The 22290-nt window shown below is 48.2% G+C and overlaps 2 protein-coding genes across 7 annotated transcripts in view; one reads left to right on the top strand and one right to left on the bottom strand.

The window, feature by feature from the left end:
• The window catches only part of rhbdl3 (rhomboid, veinlet-like 3 (Drosophila)), an 88375-nt gene extending 78816 nt beyond the window's left edge, over positions 1-9559 (top strand). For all 5 annotated transcript variants that reach the window (XM_078225798.1, XM_078225801.1, XM_078225799.1 and 2 more), the window contains 3 exons: positions 3876-3976; positions 6077-6137; positions 7228-9559. In XM_078225798.1, coding sequence (XP_078081924.1) covers positions 3876-3976; positions 6077-6137; positions 7228-7499 — 434 coding nt within the window. In that variant the 3' untranslated portion in view covers positions 7500-9559. The remainder of the gene's footprint in view (positions 1-3875; positions 3977-6076; positions 6138-7227) is intronic.
• c12h17orf75 (chromosome 12 C17orf75 homolog) overlaps positions 1-22290 on the bottom strand; it is a 39025-nt gene that overhangs the window by 1695 nt on the left and 15040 nt on the right. The window contains exons 8-10 of one of the 2 annotated variants that reach the window (XM_078225803.1): positions 22102-22238; positions 20788-20891; positions 16387-17733 (exon numbers count right to left, since the gene is read on the bottom strand). In XM_078225803.1, the coding sequence (XP_078081929.1) occupies positions 17512-17733; positions 20788-20891; positions 22102-22238 (463 nt within the window). In that variant the 3' untranslated portion in view covers positions 16387-17511. Of the gene's footprint in view, positions 1-16386; positions 17734-20787; positions 20892-22101; positions 22239-22290 lie in introns of those variants that run through there. The other variant, XM_078225804.1, reaches the window with a different exon arrangement.

Below are 22290 nucleotides of genomic sequence, written 5' to 3' on the forward strand. Positions count from 1 at the left end.
GAGCCACGTAAGGAGATATTAGGCCAGGTGGCCAAAAGCTTGAGGTAGGTTTAAGGAGTGTTTTACAGGAAGAGAGAGGTAGAGTACACGAGGGAAGGAATTCCGGAGCTCAGGCAGCCTGGCACCAATAGCAGAGTGATTAAAATGAGGGATTCACAAATGGCCAGAATCTGAGGGGTGGAGGTGAAGGAACACATTTCACACCACGGGTTAGGGTCTGGAATGTTTGCCTGAAAAGACGGTGGAAGCAAACTCAACGGGAACATTTGAAAGGGAATTGGTTAACACCAATTAACAGAAAAGTTAACATTTACAGGGGAAGAGAGGAGGGGAGTGGGACAAATTGGTTAACTCCTTCAAAGGGCTGGCACAGACACGGTGGGCCAAATGGCTTCCTTTTGAGTAGTATCGTGCAATGATAAGCCAGAAAAAAGGAGCCTTCCACTTTACCGGTCTGTCTATGCTCCCTGCCCCACAGCTGTTTCCATTCACACATCCTCTGGGACATCCTTTATTTGTCCCTAAAATCCCTCCCTGAATTATATCACCAGTTCTCCTGTCATTTAATCATTACCCACCTTCCACCCCCCCCACAAGCTTTGCGTGATTCAGTCAGTAACAGCTCATAATCTCATCACCTGTAACACAGAGCCATTTACTACACAGAGGTTCCTCTGGCATATCGAGTCTACGCCAGCTCTCCACACAGCAATCCAGTCCCATCTCATTCCAACATCTTCCAGTTACGTCGGGATGTTAACCTTGTGTTTCCCACTCCAAAGATGACATGCCGGATGATTCTTGGCTTTTCTGGTTTTATTTCAGATTTCCAGCATCTGCAGTATTTTGCTCTTGGCTGGTATTTAACTGAATTTAACTTGGGGAGGCGATGGCCTAGTGGTATTATCGCTAGACTATTAATCCAGAAACCTCAGATAATGTTCTGGGGACCCGGGTTCAAATCCTGCCACAGCAGATGGTGGAATTTGAATTCAATTTTTAAAATCTGGAATTAGAAATCTACTGGTGACCGTGAAACCATTGTCGATTGTTGTAAAAACCCATCTGGTTCACTAATGGCCTTTAGGGAAGGAAATCTGCCTCCCTTACCCGGTCATAGCCACGGCAATGTGGTTGAGTCTTAACTACCCTCTGAAATGGCTGAGCAGGACACAGTTTCAGGGCAAATGCTGCCCCAGCCAGTGACACCCACATCCCAGGAAAGAATAAAGAGAAAAACCACAAGAGAAGGGAGGATTAAAGGATACACTATTGGGCTGAGATGAAGTGAGATAGGAGTGAGCAGTGAGTCAAATGGTCTATCTGTACGCTGTAAATTCTAAATAAAAGATTCACCCAGGAGGGGCACTGGTATCATCAGCACAATCTCAGGCTGTTTCTGCGTATTGATCCACTTACTGGTGGATTGCTGACTACCAGGAAGTGAGCTGATGACATGGTTCAAGTGTCCCAACGCTTCATCTTTATCAATTTGTCAATATCAGCCTCAATAATAACCTCAAGACCCCGAGTGTGTGTCAGAAAGGACAAATCGGTCGATTTCCAATCAGCTCTCTGGTAATAGAAATTAATTATGTCCTGTGTCTGTGATGTATGTATTTCAGTAAAATCAGGATATTAATGTGTGTGTGTGTGTGTAAGTGTGTGTGTGTGCGTGTCAGTCTGTGTGTGTGTGTGGGTGTCTGTGTGTGTGTGCATGCGTGTAGTCTGGGGGTGTGTGTGTATGTGTGTGTGTGCGTATCAGTCTGTGTGTGTGTGTGTGTGCGTGTCAGTCTGTGTGGGTGTCTGTGTGTGTGTGCATGCGTGTAGTCTGTGGGTGTGCGTGTATGTGTGTGTGTGTGCGTATCAGTCTGTGTGTGTGCGTGTCAGTCTGTGTGGGTGTCTGTGTGTGTGTGCATGCGTGTAGTCTGTGGGTGTGTGTGTATGTGTGTGTGTCTGTGTGCGTGCGCGTGTGCGAGCATGTGCATGTGTGTGCATGTGTGTGCGCGCACGTGTGTGTGTGCGTGTGTGCGTGCGCACGTGCCTGCGTGTGTGTGTGCATGTGTGAGCATGCACGTGCCTGCGTGTGTGTGTGCACATGTGTATGTATGTGTGTGTTCATGTGTGTGTGTGCACATGTGCGTGTGTGTATGCATGCGCGTGTGTGTATGTGTGCGCGCATGTGTGTGTACGTGTGTGAATGAAGATAGCTGGGATCCCGCTGTGGACAAATTGGCTGCGATATTTAATTCATTGCTGGATTGGCTGTAAAGTAATTTGGGAGTTCCTAAGGTTGTCAAAGTGCCATAGAATGCAAGGTCTCTCTTTGAATGTGGCAGCAGAGCGCTCAGTAGGTTAATGTATTTCCTGTACAGCACTGAGGCTTCAGGCCAGCCAGGCCATGAGCAGTGCGGTTACTGATCCCAGCTAGGACTGTACTAGAACTGCTACAATCGATGTTTCCTCAGCATTGGGAAAAGAAAATGATCACCTCACCAAAGGTCAGCACTTACAGATAGAACTGGAAAAAAGAAAACTTTGGAAGAGGAACACAGAGTAAGCTGGTTCTTTACCTTAGGTGAAAGGCCTACGTTTCACACCAACATCTCAGGCCCGTGGTAATCGTGAGAGAAGCACGGTATTCCATCATGGACAGAAAGACTGAACCTCTGTAGCCCCACCTGGAATTCCCTCCCTAAACCTCTTTACTCCTCTCTCCACTGTCAGGGTGCTTCTTAAGACCTACCTCTTTAGTTTTAAAGTTAATTTTATTAGTATCACATTAGGCTTACATTAACACTGCAATGAAGTTACTGTGAAAATCCCCCAATCGCCACACTCCGGCGCATGTTCGGGTACACTGAGGGAGAATTTAGCATGGCCAATGCACCTAACCAGCACATCTTTCGGACTGTGGGAGGAAACCGGAGCACCCGGAGGAAACCCACGCAGACACGGGGAGAACGTGCAGACTCTGCACAAACAGTGACTCAAGCCAGGAATCGAACCCAGATCTCTGGTGCCGTGAGGCAGCAGTGCTAAACATTGTGCCACCGTGCCGCCCCAATGGAAAATGACCCGATAATCTTTGAGTAATGTTAGTTAAGGACAATATTGTCCTGAATATTGGGCAGGACAAGTACAGCTGAGAGGGCAGATAGGACAGTGCTTTAATGTTGTATTTGAAAGACAGCACCGCTGACAATGCAGCACTCCCTCATTGCATGGGGAGAACGTGCAGACTCCACACAGACAAGTGACCCAAGCCGGGAATTGAACCCGGATCCCTGACGCTGTGAGGCAGCAGTGCTAACCACTGTGCCACCGTGCCAGCCCCCTTTTGGTCACCTGACCTAATATCATCTCATGTGGCTCAGTTAAAATTTCCGTCTGAAAACATCCTTGGGATGTTTTTCTGCATTATTTGATTTGATTTGATTTATTATTGTCACATGTATTAGTATACAGTGAAAAGTATTGTTTCTTGCGCGCTATACAGACAAAGCATACCGTTCATAGAGAAGGAAACGAGAGAGTGCAGAATGTAGTGTTACAGTCATAGCTAGGGTGTAGAGAAAGATCAACTTAATGCGAGGTAGGTCCATTCAAAAGTCTGACAGCAGCAGGGAAGAAGCTGTTCTTGAGTCGGTTGGTACGTGACCTCGGACTTTTGTATCTTTTTCCCGACGGAAGAAGGTGGAAGAGAGAATGTCCGGGGTGCGCGGGGTCCTTGATTATGCTGGCTGCTCTGCCGAGGCAGCGGGAAGTGTCGACAGAGTCAATGGATGGGAGGCTGGTTTAAAACAGTTGTGTAAATGCAAAAATTGTTATCTGCTGAAGCCTCACCTCTCTCTCTCTCTCTGTCCCGTTCACAGGTTCGCTTGCTGCCTCAGTAGCTGATATGACTGCACCAGTAGCCGGCTCTTCAGGAGGGGTCTATGCTCTTGTCTCTGCGCATCTAGCTAATGTAGTCATGGTAACTATAATCACTTGTAACTATAATAACTCCCAAGGTGCTTTATTATAAAACAAAATTTGACAGCTGACAAGGCACATCTCTGAGATTTGTGAAGAGCCACAATTTATCGAGTGAATGATCTGTGTCATGGACCCATCACGAAGTGATTTCCTTTTTGCTGCGTTTTCCTCAGAGAGAATCCCCGGTCGTAAAATGTCTAAATACATTGATTGGTTATCGGGCTTATAGATCAGTTTTGAGATTTATTCACTTTCAGGAATCATAGAGTCATAGAGGTTTACAGCATGGAAACAGGCCCTTCGGCCCAACTTGTCCAAGCTAGTCCCAATTGCCCACATTTGGCCCATATCCCTCTATACCCATCTTATCCATGTAACTGTCTAAATGCTTTTTAAAAGACAAAATTGTACCCGCCTCTACTACCACCTCAAGCATCTCATTGCAGACACTCACCACCCTCTGTGTGAAAAAATTGCCCCTCTGAACCCTTTTGTATCTCTCCCCTCTCACCTTAAACCTATGCCCTCTAGTTTTAGACTCCCCTACCTTTGGGGGAGTTAGGAGTGGCAAAAAGGCATGAGAATATTTAAATTTTAACATTCAATCTCAAGGTGTGGGTGTCACAGTTGGGGTTGCTATTTATCACCTTAGCTACTCCGGGGTGATGTGGCAGCTTTTTGAATTTTGTGGCAGCTTGGTACACCTCAGGAGTTTGTTCAACCAGCTCAGCAAGAAGTTAAAAGTCAACCTGTTTGGTGTGAGACTGGATTCAGATAAGCCAGACCGTTGAGGATAGCAGATTTCCAGCTATTAAGGAAGCAATTGGATTTTTACAGCAACCCAACAGCTTCCTGGTCAATTTTGCTGATATCAGCGTTTTAGACCATAAGACAATAAGATATAGGAGAAGAATCTACAAGATGCACTGCAACAATTCACCAAAGATCCTTAGACAGCACCTTCCAAACCCACGACCACTTCCATCTAGAAGGACAAGGGCAGCAGATACATGGGAACACCACCACCTGCAAGTTCCCTCCAAGCCACTCACCATCCTGACTTGGAAATATATCACCGTTCCTTCACAGTCAAAATCCTGGAATTCCCTCCCTAACGGCATTGTGGGTCAACCCACAGCATGTGGACTGCAGCGATTCAAGAAGGCAGCTCACCACCACCTTCTCAAGGGCAACTAGGGATGGGCAATAAATGCTGGCCCAGCCAGCGACGCCCACGTCCCACAAACGAATTTTAAAAATTAGGCCATTTGGCCCATAGAGCCTGCTCTGTCATTCAGTCATGGCTGATATGATTCTCATCCCCATTCTCCTGCCTTCTCCCCATAACCCCTGATCCCGTTATTGATCAAGAACCTATCTATCTCTGTCTTAAAAGACACTCAATGACCTGGGCCTCCACAGCCTGCTGTGACAATGAGTTCCACAGATTCACCACCCTCCGGCTTCCTAGAAATGTTTAATAAAATTAGTTCAAGTTCTCAAACTGCCCATATGGGATTGGAACTCATGAATTCAGACCATAACCAATACAGTATTCCCTGACTTGCTCTCTCACTGTCACCTAAGCTGCTGTTTCTCACCAATGTAACTGCCCACTTGCTGAGGGTCCTGTTCTGTGTGATGATACCTTCCACAGAGAGACATGTTTGGTCACGTCAGCCGACAGATAGACAACTGTCTTAACAAAAGTAAAAATCCATTCATACATCCCAGCTTAAGGTCTGTTCTAACCATAGGGTTCTTACAGGCCTGTGACGAATTGGAAAACAAGTTTTTCCTCCTGACCGCTTATCAGTGACCCTTCCTGTCAGCTACTTCCATGTTTTGGTAACATTATGAACAGATTATCTTTTTATATAAACACTGACATCCTAACTGAACTGGAATGTGTTCCATCACCTGCACAAACACCCCTCACCCATTCATAACTGTTGATGGACACAAAATCAGATGTTATAATTCAGATGAATATGTCGGAGGGTGGGGGGGTGGGGAGAGGGAATATGGTGTCTGCATCAATATGGAAAGTGCATCATCTCACCATAAGGTTTATAAAGTGACGATGTTTCTTTTCTAGAGCTGGTCAGGAATGAGATGTCAGTTCAAACTGGTCCGGATGGGAATAGCAATGATTTGCAGTAAGTACCAGCGGAAAACGTGTTGATCATTCCTGTGCAGGAATGGAGCCAAAAACAGAAAGTGCTGGAAAATCTCAGCAGGTCTGACATCATCTGTGGGGGGGAGAATAGAGCCAACGTTTCGAGTCTGGATGACCCTTTGTCTGAGCTCGCATCCGCAGTGTGTTGCTTTTATCTTGGTGGATGGAGCCTGCTGTTGGGGCTGATTTCAGGGTTGGTGTAGCCCGTGTCCTGTGTTTGCCGCCTGAGGTTTAAGCAGTTACAATGACCAAAATATTACATCCAAAAGATACAAGTTTGATGAGTTGAGCCAATCCTTGTAAAGGTCACCGCCTTGAGTTCACTCTCACCAAGTTTGTAAGGGGAAAGGTCGCTGAGGTTCCTGTGCCAGAATAATATCCAGTCACTATCCCATCCAATCCCTCCCACCACTGTTAACAGCTGTGTACAACGATGGTGGAATGGGACTTATTGAAACCAAACGCCCTAATGCAATACTGAGGGAATGCTGCAATGTTGGAGGACCCACTTTTCCCAGGAAACACTGATCGGAGACCGCTGTCTATCCTCACCGATTGATGTAAAATATCCTATTTGGAGACAGGCAGGGGATTTTCCTCCAGTGATCTGGCTGATATTCATCACTCAGTCAACATCACAGAAGTAGATTATCTGGTCATTAACACACTGCTGTTTGTGGGATCTTGCTGTGCATAGATTGGCTGTTATGGTTTCCTAACATAGTGACTAAATTTTAGAAAGTGTTTATTTGGCCGTGAAACAATTTGGGACACCCCAGGGCTGTGGAGGAGGTGATATGGTGGTACACTGGTTAGCACTGCTGCCTCACAGCGCCAGGGACCTGGGTTCAATTCCCAGCTTGGGTCACTGTCTGTGTGGAGTTTGCACGTTCTCCCCGTGTCTGCGTGGGTTTCCTCCGGGTGCTCCGGTTTCCCCACACAGTCTGAAAGACATGCTGGTTAGGTGCCGGAGTGTGGCAACTCGGGGAATTTCACAGTAACTTCATTGCAATGTGAATGTAAGACTTACTTGCGACTAATAAATAAACTTTAACGTCTTTTCTTTTCAGTGAGTCTGGAGTTTGGCCGTGCTGTCTGGCTGAGATTCCACCCACCTGCCTACCCAGCTTGCACTCAGCCCAGCTTCGTGGCTCACCTTGGTGGAGTGATGGTGGGAATCACGCTGGGGGTGGTCGTCCTCAGGAACTACGAGCAGAGACTCCACGAGCAGTCCATTTGGTGGATCTTCCTCCTCATCTACCTTGTCTTTGTTTTCTTTGCTGTGCTCTGGAACATCTTCGCCTACAGTCTGTTAGATATCCGGCTGCCATCACCAGCCTAACACGTTCTGGGACTGGCTTTAAGGCTGAGGTGTGAGTGAGGCCCAACAGCAAAGATGTGTTCAAAACTCAATGTCAACAGACTAAACCAGTTGGACAAAAACACAGCAGGATGATGAGAGAGGATTCCGCTGAATCTAATTAAAGCATGTGATGAGATGAGACTGGATTTGGGCCTCGTGGTGGTACAGCGGTTAGCACTGCTGCCTCACAGCGCCAGGGACCCGGGTTCAATTCCGGCCTTGGGTCACTGTCTGTGTGGAGTTTGCACGTTCTCCCCGTGTCTGTGTGGGTTTCCTCCAGGTGCTCCAGTTTTCTCCCACACTGTAAAGATATGTGGGTTACGTTGATTGGCCATGTTAAATTAGTGTCAGGGAGATTAGCAGGGTAAATAAGTGCGGTATGGGGATAGGGCCTGTTGTCAGTGCAGGCTCAATGGGCCAAATGGCCTCCTTCTGCACTGTAGGGATTCCATGGTTCAATCATGATGCACAGAAGAATCGGACACTTTATTGTGCTGCGAAGGATTCTTTTTCACGTGGCCAGTACTGATGAGTTGCTGATTCCATTAATCCAGTTAAATTCCATAGAAATTCCATAGAAACCCGACAGTGCAGAAAGAGGCCATTTGGCCCATCGGGTCTGCACCGACCACAATCCCACCCAGGCCCTACCCCCATATATTTTACCTGCTAATCTCTCTAACCTACGCACCTCAGGACACTAAGGGGGAATTTTAGCATGGCCAATCAACCTAACCCGCACATCTTTGGACTGTGGGAGGAAACTGGAGCACCCGGAGGAAACCCACACAGACACGAGGAGAATGTGCAAACTCCACTCAGACAGAGACCCAAGCCGGGAATCGAACCCGGGACCCTGGAGCTATGAAGCAGCAGTGCTAGCCACCGTGCCGCCCATCAGTTGAAAGTTGATTTTTAAAAAGTCATGGCAGGTTTCCCTTAACCTTGAATAGGAGGGTCTGGCTGATCTCTGCTGACTGGAGGTGCCCCCAAAACCTCCAGCAAAAAGAATCTCACTTTGGATCTGAAAGTGACTCGCTACACAATGACACCAGCAATCCGGTAACGCCAGTCTCTGCCCCATCCATAAGTGTGTGGGAATTCGGCTGTGGAAACCTGCAAAGCCCCAGGAACAAATTGGCAGCGGCACACTGGGGAAGGGCAAGCGAAGGGGCCTTAGCAGCCGTATTATAAGAAAGGGTTACAAAAAAAGAAGCCAGGGAGTTTATTCCAGATCACTTTGCTGTGGCACCCGATTGTAAATGTAACATTGAATGTCAGCTGAGGATGCCCCCTGTAGCTGAAAGGTTCAGGCTCTCGACACTCTGGGGGGTGGGGATTGGGGGATGATGAATGTGTGGAAGCAGTATTACACTGGGAGTCTGCACCTTCTGGAGAGGCACACAAAAGAATTCATTCATTCCAGCAGTGTTGTTTTGCAGCCTTGGAGATAGTGTGAACATTATTACAGTGAGTAGGCCCCATGTTTGCAGACAGTTTGTTTCCGAGACTCAGGCTTCACTGAGATTTTTTTTTTAACTGGTTTCCTTCTCACTTTTGGACCTTTTATTGAGATGTGCATGTTCCGAATGTGACCTTGGAGTTGAGTGCCATTTAACTGCTGTGAATAAAGTTTTGTAACTTATACATAGTTTATTCAAACTCTGTAAATAAAGAGTTTATTCAAGCAACAGGATGGTGGGAATGTCACTGTAGGTTGTAGATAATTTGACCTGTTTAGCGAATAGTTTTAATTTATGGAGGAATTCACAGCTCAAACACACCCCCAGGAAGCACAAAACAACTAAAATGACCAAACTGTTTAACGGGATTTAATATTTGTGTAAATCTCAAGATGGCAAAAAGTTGGAATGTGCCTGAAGGCATGTGGGAAACTCCCTGGGGGTGGATTTCTGAAAGGGTTTGGTAGATATCTGGCCGCGTTGTGTTATTGAGGGCTGTGTATATATTGTGTACAGTTTGAGGATGTCAACATTCCTGGAATGCAATCCCATTAAAGGATTTTTATATTGTTTCATTTCAGAGATAATCTTTGTGATTAAATTTCCACAGCGCGCTCCTTTCAATGTTCTCAGGAGTTGAGTCATTTTGTTTTGCCTCTAACAATCATTACACTCCAGAAATTTACTGGTGTGATGCATGTAGATGTTTGGGGAAAAGTGAGAGAAGATACTCCTAGTCACTTCTCGATTCTTTCTGTCCTAAAACTGGCGCTTGGCAAGTCGGTCTGTATTTTCTGATTTGATATATGTAGCACACAAGCCCTCTACTGCACACATTAAGACCCGAGCCAGAAACTCCAAGGTGTTTTATGAAGTTAGCCTAGACCCTAAGTTTTACATTTGATTTTGGCGTGGATGAGCTTAAGGTGTTCCAATCCAGGTATGACTCAAGTGACCCATTAGGAAGCTTTTCTCAAACAAAGTTTATTTAAGAGCACAGTTAAAATAGAACAAAAAGAATTAGCATAACTTATACCAATTACAAGATTTAAACATCACACAGTGTAATCCTTAACAGCTAGCTATCTCTGTTGTTCCAAGTCAAACACCATCCCACAGACATACACCCTTCTCCAGTCTTAGCACAAAAAGCAAGTATGCTCACGTGATGCTTTCTAACACCCTGCTATGAATTGGTCCTTTGAATGTTGGATCAAATCTCCGAGGCTCCCCAGTCTTGGAACTTGCAGAAAGCCTCTGGAGAGAGACAGAGAGACACTGCCTACTTCCACCAGCAACTGAGAAATGAAACTAAAAACTGGACTTTTCTGTGAACCATGAGTCCTGAGCCACATGACATAAACTGTCAATCAATCTCAACCAGCTCCACTCCGCAATTTTAAGGGACCCATTAAAACCCAGAACACTACATTAGTCCAGATTAAAAACACCATGAGGTTATTGATTAATCTTGACTGATTGCACATTACCAGGTCTAGGACAGCCTGCTCTCTGATTGGCTCTAGAATATGCTACTCCAAGAAATTGTCCCAAAAACACTATGAATTTAAATTCCAGGTCACCTTTGCCAACCTGATTCTCCTAATCTACATGCAGATTAAAGTCACTCATGATTATTATTGTTTCTTTCTTACCCACCATGTTTATTTCTTCCTGTAAGCTTGGGCTGACTGTGTAACTACTATTAGGGGGCCTATAAACTACTCCCAGAAGTGACCTCTTAACTATTTATCTCTCCCCAAACTGATTTTATATCTTGCTCTTTCAAGCTAAGGTCATTTTGTAGTACTGTACCAATGACATCGTTAATTAACAGAAGTACCCTGCCACATTTTCCTAGCTTCTTGTCAATCCAATATGTCAAATACCCTTCACCATTCAAGTCCTAGCCTTAGTCACCTTTCACCCATGTCTCTGTAATGCCTAAGGTCATATATATTTATCTTAATCTGTTCTAGCAATTCATCCCTTTTGATATAAATGCTGCATGCATTCAAATTCAGGCCTTAAACAAGGGCGGCACGGTAGCACAGTGGTTAGCACTGCTGCTTCACAGCTCCAGGGACCTGGGTTCGATTCCTGGCTTGGGTCACTGTCTGTGTGGAGTTTACACATTCTCCTCGTGTCTGCGTGGGTTTCCTCCGGGTGCTCCGGTTTCCTCCCACAGTCCAAAGATGTGCGGGTTAGGTAGATTGGCTATGCTAAAAAAATTGTCCCTTAGTGTCCTGCGATGTGTAGGTTAGAGGGATTAGCGGGTAAATGTGTAGGGATATGGGGGTAGGGCCTGGGTGGGATTATGGTCGGTGCAGACTCGATGGGCCGAATGGCCTCTTTCTGCACTGTAGGGTTTCTATGATTTTTTTTTAACCTGTTAGCAATCTCTGACCTTATCAGCTGGTGCACTCTATGACCTGTCTTTTCCTGTCACACTCTGGTATTCATTCCCCAAATAGCTGTCCTGTTCTGTTACTTTGTTGTTTCCCTTTACCTTCTCTCACATGTTCCATTGTAAGGTGGAAGAGGTCTAAAGGTATGGCTGAACAATATGTTTACTAATAAACACAATTATATACGTATCGACAGGATACAATCCTAATTAGGTGCGATCCTCATGCCAACTTTTTGATTTATTATTGTCACATCTATTAGTATGCAGTGAAAAGCATTTTTTGCGCGCTATACAGACAAGGCAGACCATTCATAGAGAAGGAAAGGAGAGAGTGCAGAATGTAGCATTACAGTCACGCCTAGGGTGTAGAGAAAGATCAACTTAGTGCGAAGTAGGTCCATTCAAAAGTCTGACGGCAGCAGGGAAGAAGCTGTTTTTGAGTCGGTTGGTACGTGATCTCAGACTTTTGTATCTTTTTCCCGATGGAAACTTCTACCAGCCTCACGCCTACACTCAACTACTCTCATGTGACTGTCTTTTCTCATAATGTGGGCGGCACAGCTTCCCCGCTCTACATTAACCCTTACAGTCCCAAACACCCTAATACTACACCTCCCCCATCCCCCTAATCTTTATCCAAATGTATTTACAATATTTACATGCTGTCCCTACCCCGTCTCTGTTTTTACAGATTCAGGAGATCTGAAGGCCTTATAACTCTTCCAGATATTGTTCTTTTCAAGTTTGGAGGAGTGGTCATCTTAACCTCTTTGGTCTGAAGCTGAAGGTGTTCCAATTATTTGGGTATCAACATCTGGCTTGCTTCTTGTGTTCCTTGAGTGTTGTAATTTTTCTTTGTCAACAATCGATCTTCCTTGGTCAGACACCTTGGGCTCATCCATTCTTCCGGAGGGAATGTTCGCTCCGTGCATTCATAGGTTGGTTCGGGTTTTCCTTGGTTGATGGGGTCCACTATGTTATTCCTGGCAGGTGAAGGTTTACCTCCCTAATGTGTATATGTTCCTCATCCTTGAGCTCAACCTGTGGTTAGGTTTCTAATGCTACGCTCTGTTTTTTTATGGGCTTTGTCTTGGTGAGCTGGTGGTCACTTCTCCCCTGCTCTGGATTGACTTCATGTTGTGCACGTGAGCTTGAAGCTCCAGCTTCATTGTTGTAGTTTTTCAACAACTGTTTGACTCTGAAGTTCAGATTCAACTTTCTGTTGGTGCTCCTTCTCCCCTCTATTAGCTGTTTTATGCTGGTGCTCCTCTGGAGGTTTGTCTGGTCTGACCAAAGAGGAGTATTTTCTGCCATTTGCAGAGGAGCTGGAATAACTGCCTCTGCAAAGAGTGAGAACAACTCCAAACTGAAGTCCCAGTCGAGAGCAACAGCACAGGTGGATCTCATGACTGCCTCCAATGCAGTGTAGTTGACTACAGCGCTTGTTTTGATGTCTTCTGCCATTTTGAGGACAACAAAGGCATCCGTGCTGAGGAGAGAAAAGGGTTGATTGCGAATGACATGCAGAATTTCAATTATTTGCTTGTTACCATACTGGGGCAGCTCTTGAATTATGCCTATGGCCAGTAGTTGGATTCCTCCAGGACCTGACAGTGGTGTGTCCGTCATCCGTAGCCATGGTTCCTAATCCGACAGGATCTTCACAATAACTCCTGTGTCTAACTTGAAATTTGGGAGGTGACCATTTACTGATATGTCAGCATTCCAAAACATGAATCTGGGATTCTTCATCTTTCCCGAGGAGCAATGCTGATCTTCTTCTTGGTGAAGCTCATCAATCTCATGGCGTGGTTTGGGATCCTACGCACAAGACTTGTACATCTTTCCAAAGTGTCCCAGGCAGTTGCAGTAAAAGCACTGAAAACACTGAACAGCACTGCTCGCACCCGAGGTCTTTTGGTGCCACCGCACTGACATGGTCTGTCCTAATTGTGTGTTTTGCTTTCCTTGCTCTATGAGTTGGACTGTTGGCATTGGGCTGAACCACGATTTAACTTCACCGCACAAAATGGATTGGTTTTGCCGCAGATGTCCAATTGTCTGACGATTTGAATGGATTTTTCCAAAGTATACAATCCTTAGATTGGAGTACATCTGAAAGAATATTAACCTCTCCTATTTGGTCTTTATGAGCTCCCTCTTAACGTCGCCATAGTTACAGCCCTAACCCAAGCACCATAACTCGTTTATGAGTTTGCGGGTTCTCTGGGCTTTTGAACTCGTTAAATTTTGCTTGCTCCAAAATGGTATTGCTTCTTAGGTTAAAGTAGGCGTCAAAGGACTCCATGACCAGAACTTCTAACCGTAGGTTAGAGGGATTAGCAGAGTAAATATGTGGGGTTACGGGGATAGGGACTGGGTGGGATTGCTGCCGGTGTAGACTCGATGGGCCCAATGGCCTCCTCCTGCACTGTAGGGATTCCATGACCTCTTCGGGTTTATTTATTTCTTGCCTGGCAATTATGTCATCGGCCATTGGACCTAATGAATATAATAGTTTATCCACTTGTTCCGCTTCTATTTTCTTATAGCCTGATGCTATCATGTATCTTAAAAACCTTCTTCTCCATAATGTCCAATTTTGCACCTGGTCTGGCCTTATTTGGTCAACACAGTAAGAAGTCTCACAACACCAGGTTTAAGTCCAACAGGTTTATTTGGTAGCAAAAGCCACTAGTTTTCGGAGCGCTGCTCTGAAAGCTAGTTGCTTTTGCTACCAAATAAACCTGTTGGACTTTAACCTGGTGTTGTGAGACTTCTTACTGTGTTTAGCCCAGTCCAACGCTGGCATCGCCATATCATGACTTATTTGGTCAGGCAGCGTTGATTTACAATCCATGGCTATTTCCAGTACAGGGTTTTAATTTTTTTTTCCCATCCTTGTCAGGATTCAGTGTGCTCCCTTCATTTTAAACTTCAGCCATTATGTGGAAAATCTTTTGAACAAATCGTTTTGGCTTGCTGATTGCACTCCCGAGCTTGGAGCTCAAATTTAATCTGATTTTTTGCACTGATTTCTCTTTTTTTTTTGTTGTTCACACACAGTCTGTTCTTTCATGTTATGATGCTGACCCAGGGTCTGGGCAGCAAGATTCTTCGAGCCGCATTCATTAAAACAATCAGATTCCAGTACTGCCTGATTATTGCGCCAAATTTAAAAGCTAATTTCAGCCTTTTGTTGAAGTTTGCTCACCTTTCTGTGATCTGGCTAGGTCCTTGGGCTCTGCCTTTGATCAGGCCACACAACCATGTGGTCAGATGGAGTCCTTTTATGCTGCACAGTAGATCTGTCTTCTGCCCTTCAGCCTCCATAGCTGTAATGAAGCTTCTGAGATGGTCTCCAGCTATGTATTCGAAGTCTTCAAGTTAGGCACACTTCTCTCAGGTCAGACTGTAATGTCTTCATTCCTTGGGATTTTGGAGTTCTTCACCTGCTGCCACTGTGTTGTGCGGTTGTATGTTGTTTCATGAAGAGGTCCAGAGGCTTTTTTGTTGAACGATAACTGTTCATTAATAACATATAATACAGGATGCATTCCTGTAGAGGTGCTGTTTTCATGCTGACTTCTACCAGACCTACTCCTAAACTCTCCTACTCCCATGTGACTCTCTATTGTTTCCTGAGACCCACCCATATTAACCCTTACAATACTGAACAACCTAATGCTACACCTTCCCCCCACTACTTAGTGTAAAGCTGTCTCTACTGCCCTAGTTTTATCATTCACCAGAACAGTGGACCCAGCACAGTTCAGGTGCAGACATAAAGAGATATTATTCACTTATGTGTTAGTAAAGAGGCAAACAGATCTAAACCAAAGGCACCCCTGATAAAACTTTATTTAGAATCAAAGAACAGAAGAAAATTCAATTGCAAATACATTCTCGTCATAACTTGACAGAGCAACAGCAGAGTCCCAGGGAAAAGTGGGGACACACATTCTGTCCTATTTACAACTGATTAATAGCAGCCTCTTGAATATGGTGTGTACTGGTGGATGAGGTTCAGTAAAGTTTTTGCAGTATTTTGAATCATCACATTAACAACTGCGTTATTAACAGCTGAGAACATGAAATCCTCGGCATCTTACAGGCCTGTAATTCATTATGCTGTATTTTCCAACAATCAGTTTCTCAGAAACTTGTTCATTAAAAAGATTTATTGCCTTTCTTTTTCACCTCCCTGCTCTTCCTTCCCGCACTACTTCCCCACCGCCGCCACCCCCCCCCCCCCCCCCCCCCCCCCCCCCCCCCCCCCCCCCCCCCCCCCCCCCCCCCCCCCCCCACCCCCCACCCCCCCCCCCCCCCCCCCCCCCCCCCCCCCCCCCCCCCCCCCCCCCCCCCCCCCCCCCCCCCCCCCCCCCCCCCCCCCCCCCCCCCCCCCCCCCCCCCCCCCCCCCCCCCCCCACCCCCCCCCCCCACCCCCCCCCCCCCCCCCCCCCCCCCACCCCCCCCCCCCCCCCCCCCCCCCCCACCCCCCCACCCCCCAACCACCCCCCACCCCCCCCCCCCACCCCCCCCCCCCACCCCCCCCCCCCCCCCCCCCCCCCCCCCCCCCCCCCCCCCCCCCCCCCCCCCCACCCCCCCCCCCCCCCCCCCCCACCCCCCCCCCCCCCACCCCCCCCCCCCCCCCCCCCCCCCACCCCCCCCCCCCCCCCACCCCCCCCACCCCCCCCCCCCCCCCACCCCCCACCCCCCCACCCCCCCCCCCCACCCCCCCACCCCCCCCCCCACCCCCCCACCCCCCCACCCCCCCCCCCCCCACCCCCCACCCCCCACCCCCCCCCCCCACCCCCCCACCCCCCCCCCCCCCCACCCCCCCACCCCCCCCACCCCCCCACCCCCCCCCCCCACCCCCCACCCCCCCCACCCCCCCCCCCCACCCCCCCACCCCCCCCCCCCCCACCCCCCACCCCCCCCCCCCCCCCCCCCCCCACCCCCCCACCCCCCCCCCCCCACCCCCCCACCCCCCCCACCCCCCCCCCCCCCCCCCACCCCCCCCACCCCCCCCCCCCCACCCCCCCCCCCCCCCCCCCCCCCCACCCCCCCACCCCCCCCCCCCCCCACCCCCCCCCCCCACCCCCCCCCCCCCCCCCCCCCCCACCCCCCCCCCCCCCCCCCCACCCCCCCCCCCCCCCCCCACCCCCCCCCCCCCCCCCCCCCCACCCCCCCCCCCCCCCCACCCCCCCCCCCCACCCCCCCCCCCCCCCCACCCCCCCCCCCCCCCCCCCCCCCCCCCCCCCCCCCCCCCCCCCCCCCCCCCCCCCCCCCCCCCCCCCCCCCCCCCCCCCCCCCCCCCCCCCACCCCCCCCCCCCCCCCCCCCACCCCCCCCCCCCCCCCCCACCCCCCCCCCCCCCCCCCCCCCCCCCCCCCCCCCCCCACCCCCCCCACCCCCCCCCCCCCCCCCCCCCCCCCCCCCCCCCCCCCCCCCCCACCCCCCCCCCCCCACCCCCCCCCCCACCCCCCCCCCCCCCCAAAACTCGGTCAGGAATGTTTAGGTGGAAGCAGATGTTACTCCCACATCCACTCTCCCCCAATATGTAAGCAGCATCATTCCTTAGTTGTCCCAAGTCACTGTGCCCAATCTCCCACAAGACCTCTGCCTAAACCCTTAATCCTGAGAGGGGAATATGTCAGTTTGGGTCTCCTCGTAGTTAACTCCAGATCTGTGCTATTGAACCCAAATGATAATTTTCGACTGCCTAACTCCCCAATCCTCGGCCTAAGATTCAAGGGCCGACTGTATTTGTTGGAGGGACAATCCCGGCCCCTGTCTTAGTGACTGCAGAGATCCAAATCTCATTGAGGGAGCTGGAAAAGGTCGTGTATTACAACGCTGGAGGAGACCTGTCCATGTGTCAGAATGCTGTGTTCGGTAATAATACACCACAGCTAGTTCATGGAGACCTGTAATCTCATAGGCTGCTTACAGAGCACTTTACAACAACATAAGCTGCACCGGACCTGGGTTTTCATGCAAGTGAATGCAACACCGGTGGAAATGATGGTACTTTTGACTGTTAACTTCCACAGCAACAAGCACAATAAAACACAGAATAAAGTCTATGCTAGTCAGAAGCAAGTACTTCTTGTTAGTTAGTTGGTTGGAGTAATCACGCCTTCTTCATACATGAACTCTTCTAGAACCTTCACTACATTCTGGGCTTCAGGCATCTCGACATGTTCCACCTTCACATTATGCAGAAGGACGTCTCCGTTGCCACAGTTCTTGAGAAAGACGAAACATTTGAACAGGGCGTAGTTGTTTGTCTCGGCCTGTCGAATGTACCGCTTCAGGCTGTTCATATCTTGGATGGCCTAAGAGACACACACACACACACACTGGTAAAAGGTTTGGATTAGATTGGAATTAACCAGATTAATCCAGGTATATATTAACTTGGATAAGTACGTGGTAGAAACAGCATTGCGCATGCTTCCTCGTGGCCCGATGGGTAAAGTCTGATACTAGGGCCCAATGGATGAGATGGTTTCCAGGATCATGTTTCCAGTCTGTACAGAGTTCGCTGATGCCAGCTGGAGAAATCACAGCACTGAACCAAGCTGAGACAAGGAGTGTCTCTATGACCCATTACCATCCACAGTCCATGCTCGCTGCTACATGTGGGCAAGGAGCTGATCGACCAGAAGTAGAATCAGTATGGGTGGGCGGAGTTAAATCAGCGAAAGTAGTTTGGAGGCAGAGTTCATGGAATGCATTGATAACAAATTCCTAGAACAATATGTTGCTGAACTAACCAGGGAAGAGGTTATTTTAGATCATATTTTGTGTTGTGAGACAGGTCAAATTAGGAATTGGATGGTAAGCAATCCTCTAGAAAAGTGATTACCATAAGCCTTGAGTGACTGTACAGAGTTTGTACATTCTCCCCGTGTCTGCGTGGATTTCCTCCAATTTCCTCCCATAATACATAGGAGCAGAATTAGGCCACTCGGCCCATCGAGTCTGCTCCACCATTCAATCATGGCTGATATTTTTCTCATCCCCATTCTCCTGTCTTTTCCCCATAACCCCTGATCCCCTTATTAATCAAGAACCTATCAACTCTGTCTTAAAGACACTCAATGACCTGGCCTCCACAGCCTTCTGCGGCAAAGAGTTCCACAGATTCACCACTCTCTGGCTGAAGAAATTCCTCCTCATCTCTATTTTAAAAGGATCGTCCCTTTAGCCTGAGGTTGTGCCCTCTGGTTCTAGTTTTTCCTACTAGTGGAAACATCCTCTCCACGTCCACTCTATCCAGGCCTCGCAGTATCCTGTAAGTTTCAATATGATTCCCCCCCTCATCCTTCTAAACTCCGATGAGTACAGACCCAGAGTCCTCAACTGTTTCTCATACGACAAGCTCTTCATTCCAGGGATCATTCTTGTGAACCTCCTCTGGACCCGTTCCAAAGCCAGCACATCCTTCTACATTTGCTACCAACTTCCTTTTACACACTTGTAGAATCTCCCACAATTTGTTTTTAGGTTTCTTGCCAGTTTGCTTTCATTTTCTCCTTTTACTGATATCACTCAGCGGGTGGTGACTGCCTGGGAAGGTGGTGGAGGTGGGATGCCTCACATCCTTACTTATGGTCTAAAAGTCATTGTGGGTTCCTTCAAGGTTGAGACAGGAGAAATCATAACGGGGGAAAAAGAAAATAGCAGAGATGTCAAATATTTTGTGTCACAGTTGAAGATGCATAAAGCATTATATAAATAGTGGGAAACAAAAGGTGAGAGTGAAGAAACTAATATAAGTAATCAACAAACATTGGGGAGATTAAAGCTGAGATGGCCTGGACCTTATGGCTTAACTGTAGGGTCCTAAAAGAGGAAACTGCAGAAATAATACAAAGAACAAAACAGCACAGGAACAGGCCCTTCGGCCCTTCAAGCCCGCGCCGCTCCCTGGTCCAAACTAGACCATTCTTTTGTATCCCTCCATTCATGTGGCTATCTAGATAAGTCTTAAATGTTCCCAGTGTGTCCGCCTCCACCACTTTGCCCGGCAGCGCATTCCAGGCCCCCACCACCCTCTGTGTAAAATACGTCCTTCTGATATCCGTGTTAAACCTCCCCCCCCCCTCACCTTGAACCTATGACCCCTCGTGAACGTCACCACCGACCTGGGAAAAAGCTTCCCAATGGATGCACTGGTTAAAAATTTCCAAAGTTCTTTCGATTCTGGAACAGCCCCAGTAGATTGGAAGGTAGTAAATGGAACGCTACTATTTGAGAAAGAGAGGGAGAAGGAAAATGGGGAACTACAGGCCAGTTAGCCTGATATCAAACATTGGAAAAATGCTCATTATTAAAGAAAAGTGTCTGCAGAGCACTGAGAAAATAATATGACTGAGGAGAGTCAAGAATTGTTTTGAAGGTGTAGCGAGCGGGGTCGAGAAGCGGAACCGTGGCTGGAGTATATTTGGATTTTCAAAAGGCACTCACTAAGATAAGGGTGAGGAGTGATGGACGGGGAGGTATGTTTAGGATTAGCTAAAGTACAGAATAGTAGGAATAAACAGGCCATTTTCCGTTTCCCAGGCTATTGTTTGTGAGGTGCTGGGACAATCGATATTAATGACTTGGATGAAGGGAGTAGTGTAATGTACTCACGTTTGCTGACAATGCAAAGCTAAATGGGAACGTCAGCTGTGAGGAGGGCAGAAAGGAGATCCAGGCCCCCCACTAGATTGTGCAAGTGGGGCAATGTGGAGGATAATGTGGGGCAATGTGGAGGATAATGTGGGGGAATGAGGGTATTCACTTTGATAGAAAGAATAGCGGAAGAGAATATTATAAGTGATAAAAGTGCACTAGAGGTTACAAAGTGTCCTCTTAACCTGCAACGCAAGAGTTTTAGTTTAAAGTTTATTTATTAATGTCACAAGTAAGGCTTACATTAACACTGCAATGAAGTTACTGTGAAAATCCCCGAGTCGCCACACTCCGGCGCCTGTTTGGGTGCACCGAGGGAGAATTTAGCACGGCCAATGCACCCTAACCAGCACATCTTTTGGACTGTGGGAGGAGACCCACGCAGACACAGGGAGAACGTGCATACAGTGACCCAAGCCGAGAATCGAACCCGGGTCTGGCGCTGGGAGGCAGCAGTGCTAACCACTGTGCCACCGTGCTGCCCACCTCACCTCACCGAGAGCCCCTCGCCTTCAGGACAGGAGGAAAAGCTGAAAACTCCCTGATGGAAATAATCCCAGGTGTGAATCCTAATCAGATACTGTACCCCAAAATACAGCAGCTTGGGAAAGGCAAAAGCAACTAAAAACAAATGCAATTACTCTACCCGTCCATCTCTTCCGGCCCTCCTCCCTCTCAGGTCTGAGGTATGTAGACTGTGCCCTTACCTTTAATTTAAAATTCTCTAGGATCTGCCTGAGGAGGAAAGGATTTCCACTTTCCAGACTGTTTAAGAATGAAGGAATCCAGTCTTCACAGAACTTGTTGCTCACTGCAAAAAAAAAAGGTGCTGCGTGAGCCCACGGTCATCCCTCAACCTCAATAATCTAAAGGATTAAGAATGTCCATTTTCCATCCCCGCCACCCAACCATTGGCCGCCGTGTTTTCAGCAGCCTAGGCTCCAAGCTCTGGATTTCCTTCCGGAAACTTCTCCATTTCATGCATAATGAAAGAAGAACATGTTAAAAGCTGAGTGCTTATCCAATGAATCAAAGTGGGAAATTCTTCACCTGCGATGGCCTTTTAAGCTGGTTCAATGAATTAGCGCGTGGCAGAGCACAGAGCTGGACTGCATAAACCGTGCATGCATCTACACCAGCTGGGACTGCAGTGGTTTAAGGCAGTGGCTCACCACCACCTGCTCAAGGGCAATAAGGGACGGCTTGCCAGTGATGTTCACATCCCAAAAATAAATAACATTTTAAAAATCAGCCAACATGGATACAAGTTTTTATCAGAGTTTCATTCTGGCAGAGTTTGGCAGGGTGATGCCGAGAGGCTGTTTTCCTGGCTGGAAACTAAGAGTCACAGTCTTAAGATAAGAGGTCGATGATTTAGGACCGAGAAGATACATTTCTTCACTCGGAGTTGGGAATATTTGGAATTTGATGCTCCCGAGAGCTGTTGGTGCTCAGTTGGTGGGTATATTTAGGGCTGAAATTGATGGATTTTAGGGCACAGAAAGGAAATCAAGGGATTTGGGGATGTGCGGAGGAAGTGGAGCCGTGCTAGGCCAGCTATCATTGGATTGAATGCAGGAGCTTTCTGGAAGCAGCATCTGACCAACTCCAGCTGCTACCTTCTTATCGAGTTTTCCACACAGTTAACTGCATTATCTAAGCACCCTCTGCTGGTTCGTCCTGGAACTTCAGCACTCTGCCATTTCAGGTTTCGTTCCCTCGCTGTCTTGTGAGGTCGTCGCACAGTGTGTACGGGGGTCTTGTGGCACAGCGGTAGTGTCCCTACCTCTGGACTAGAAGCTCCAGGTTCAAGTCCAACGCCAGGACTTATTGGCCATGGAAGGAGTGTTCATAACGCGGTTCATCGGGCTGATAATTAGCTCAGGAATATTTCCCCACTACTCCCCGCGGGGAAAAAAGTGTGTGTGTGTGAAGATAAAACTGCAGAGAGCGAGGCAAACTCAGAACATGAAAACAACGGGGATTTTCTTTGTGCAACAGTGGGGACTTTGAGTTCCTACCAGCATTTTGAAAGGCAGGAGTAGATTCATTGCAGTCTATAACAATGACTTTCTGTTGTTCCTCGGTCATGACCTTACAGAGTGAAGAGAGAGAATCCTCTTGGATCAGGCCCTGAAGGCTGGCAGCACTGAGAAACCTGGCACAAAGCAAGATTTACAATCTGTTTTAAATGCTGATTTAGCCTCGGC

The sequence above is a fragment of the Mustelus asterias genome, chromosome 12 (assembly GCF_964213995.1).
Source record: "Mustelus asterias chromosome 12, sMusAst1.hap1.1, whole genome shotgun sequence".
In the NCBI taxonomy this organism is placed as follows: domain Eukaryota; kingdom Metazoa; phylum Chordata; class Chondrichthyes; order Carcharhiniformes; family Triakidae; genus Mustelus; species Mustelus asterias.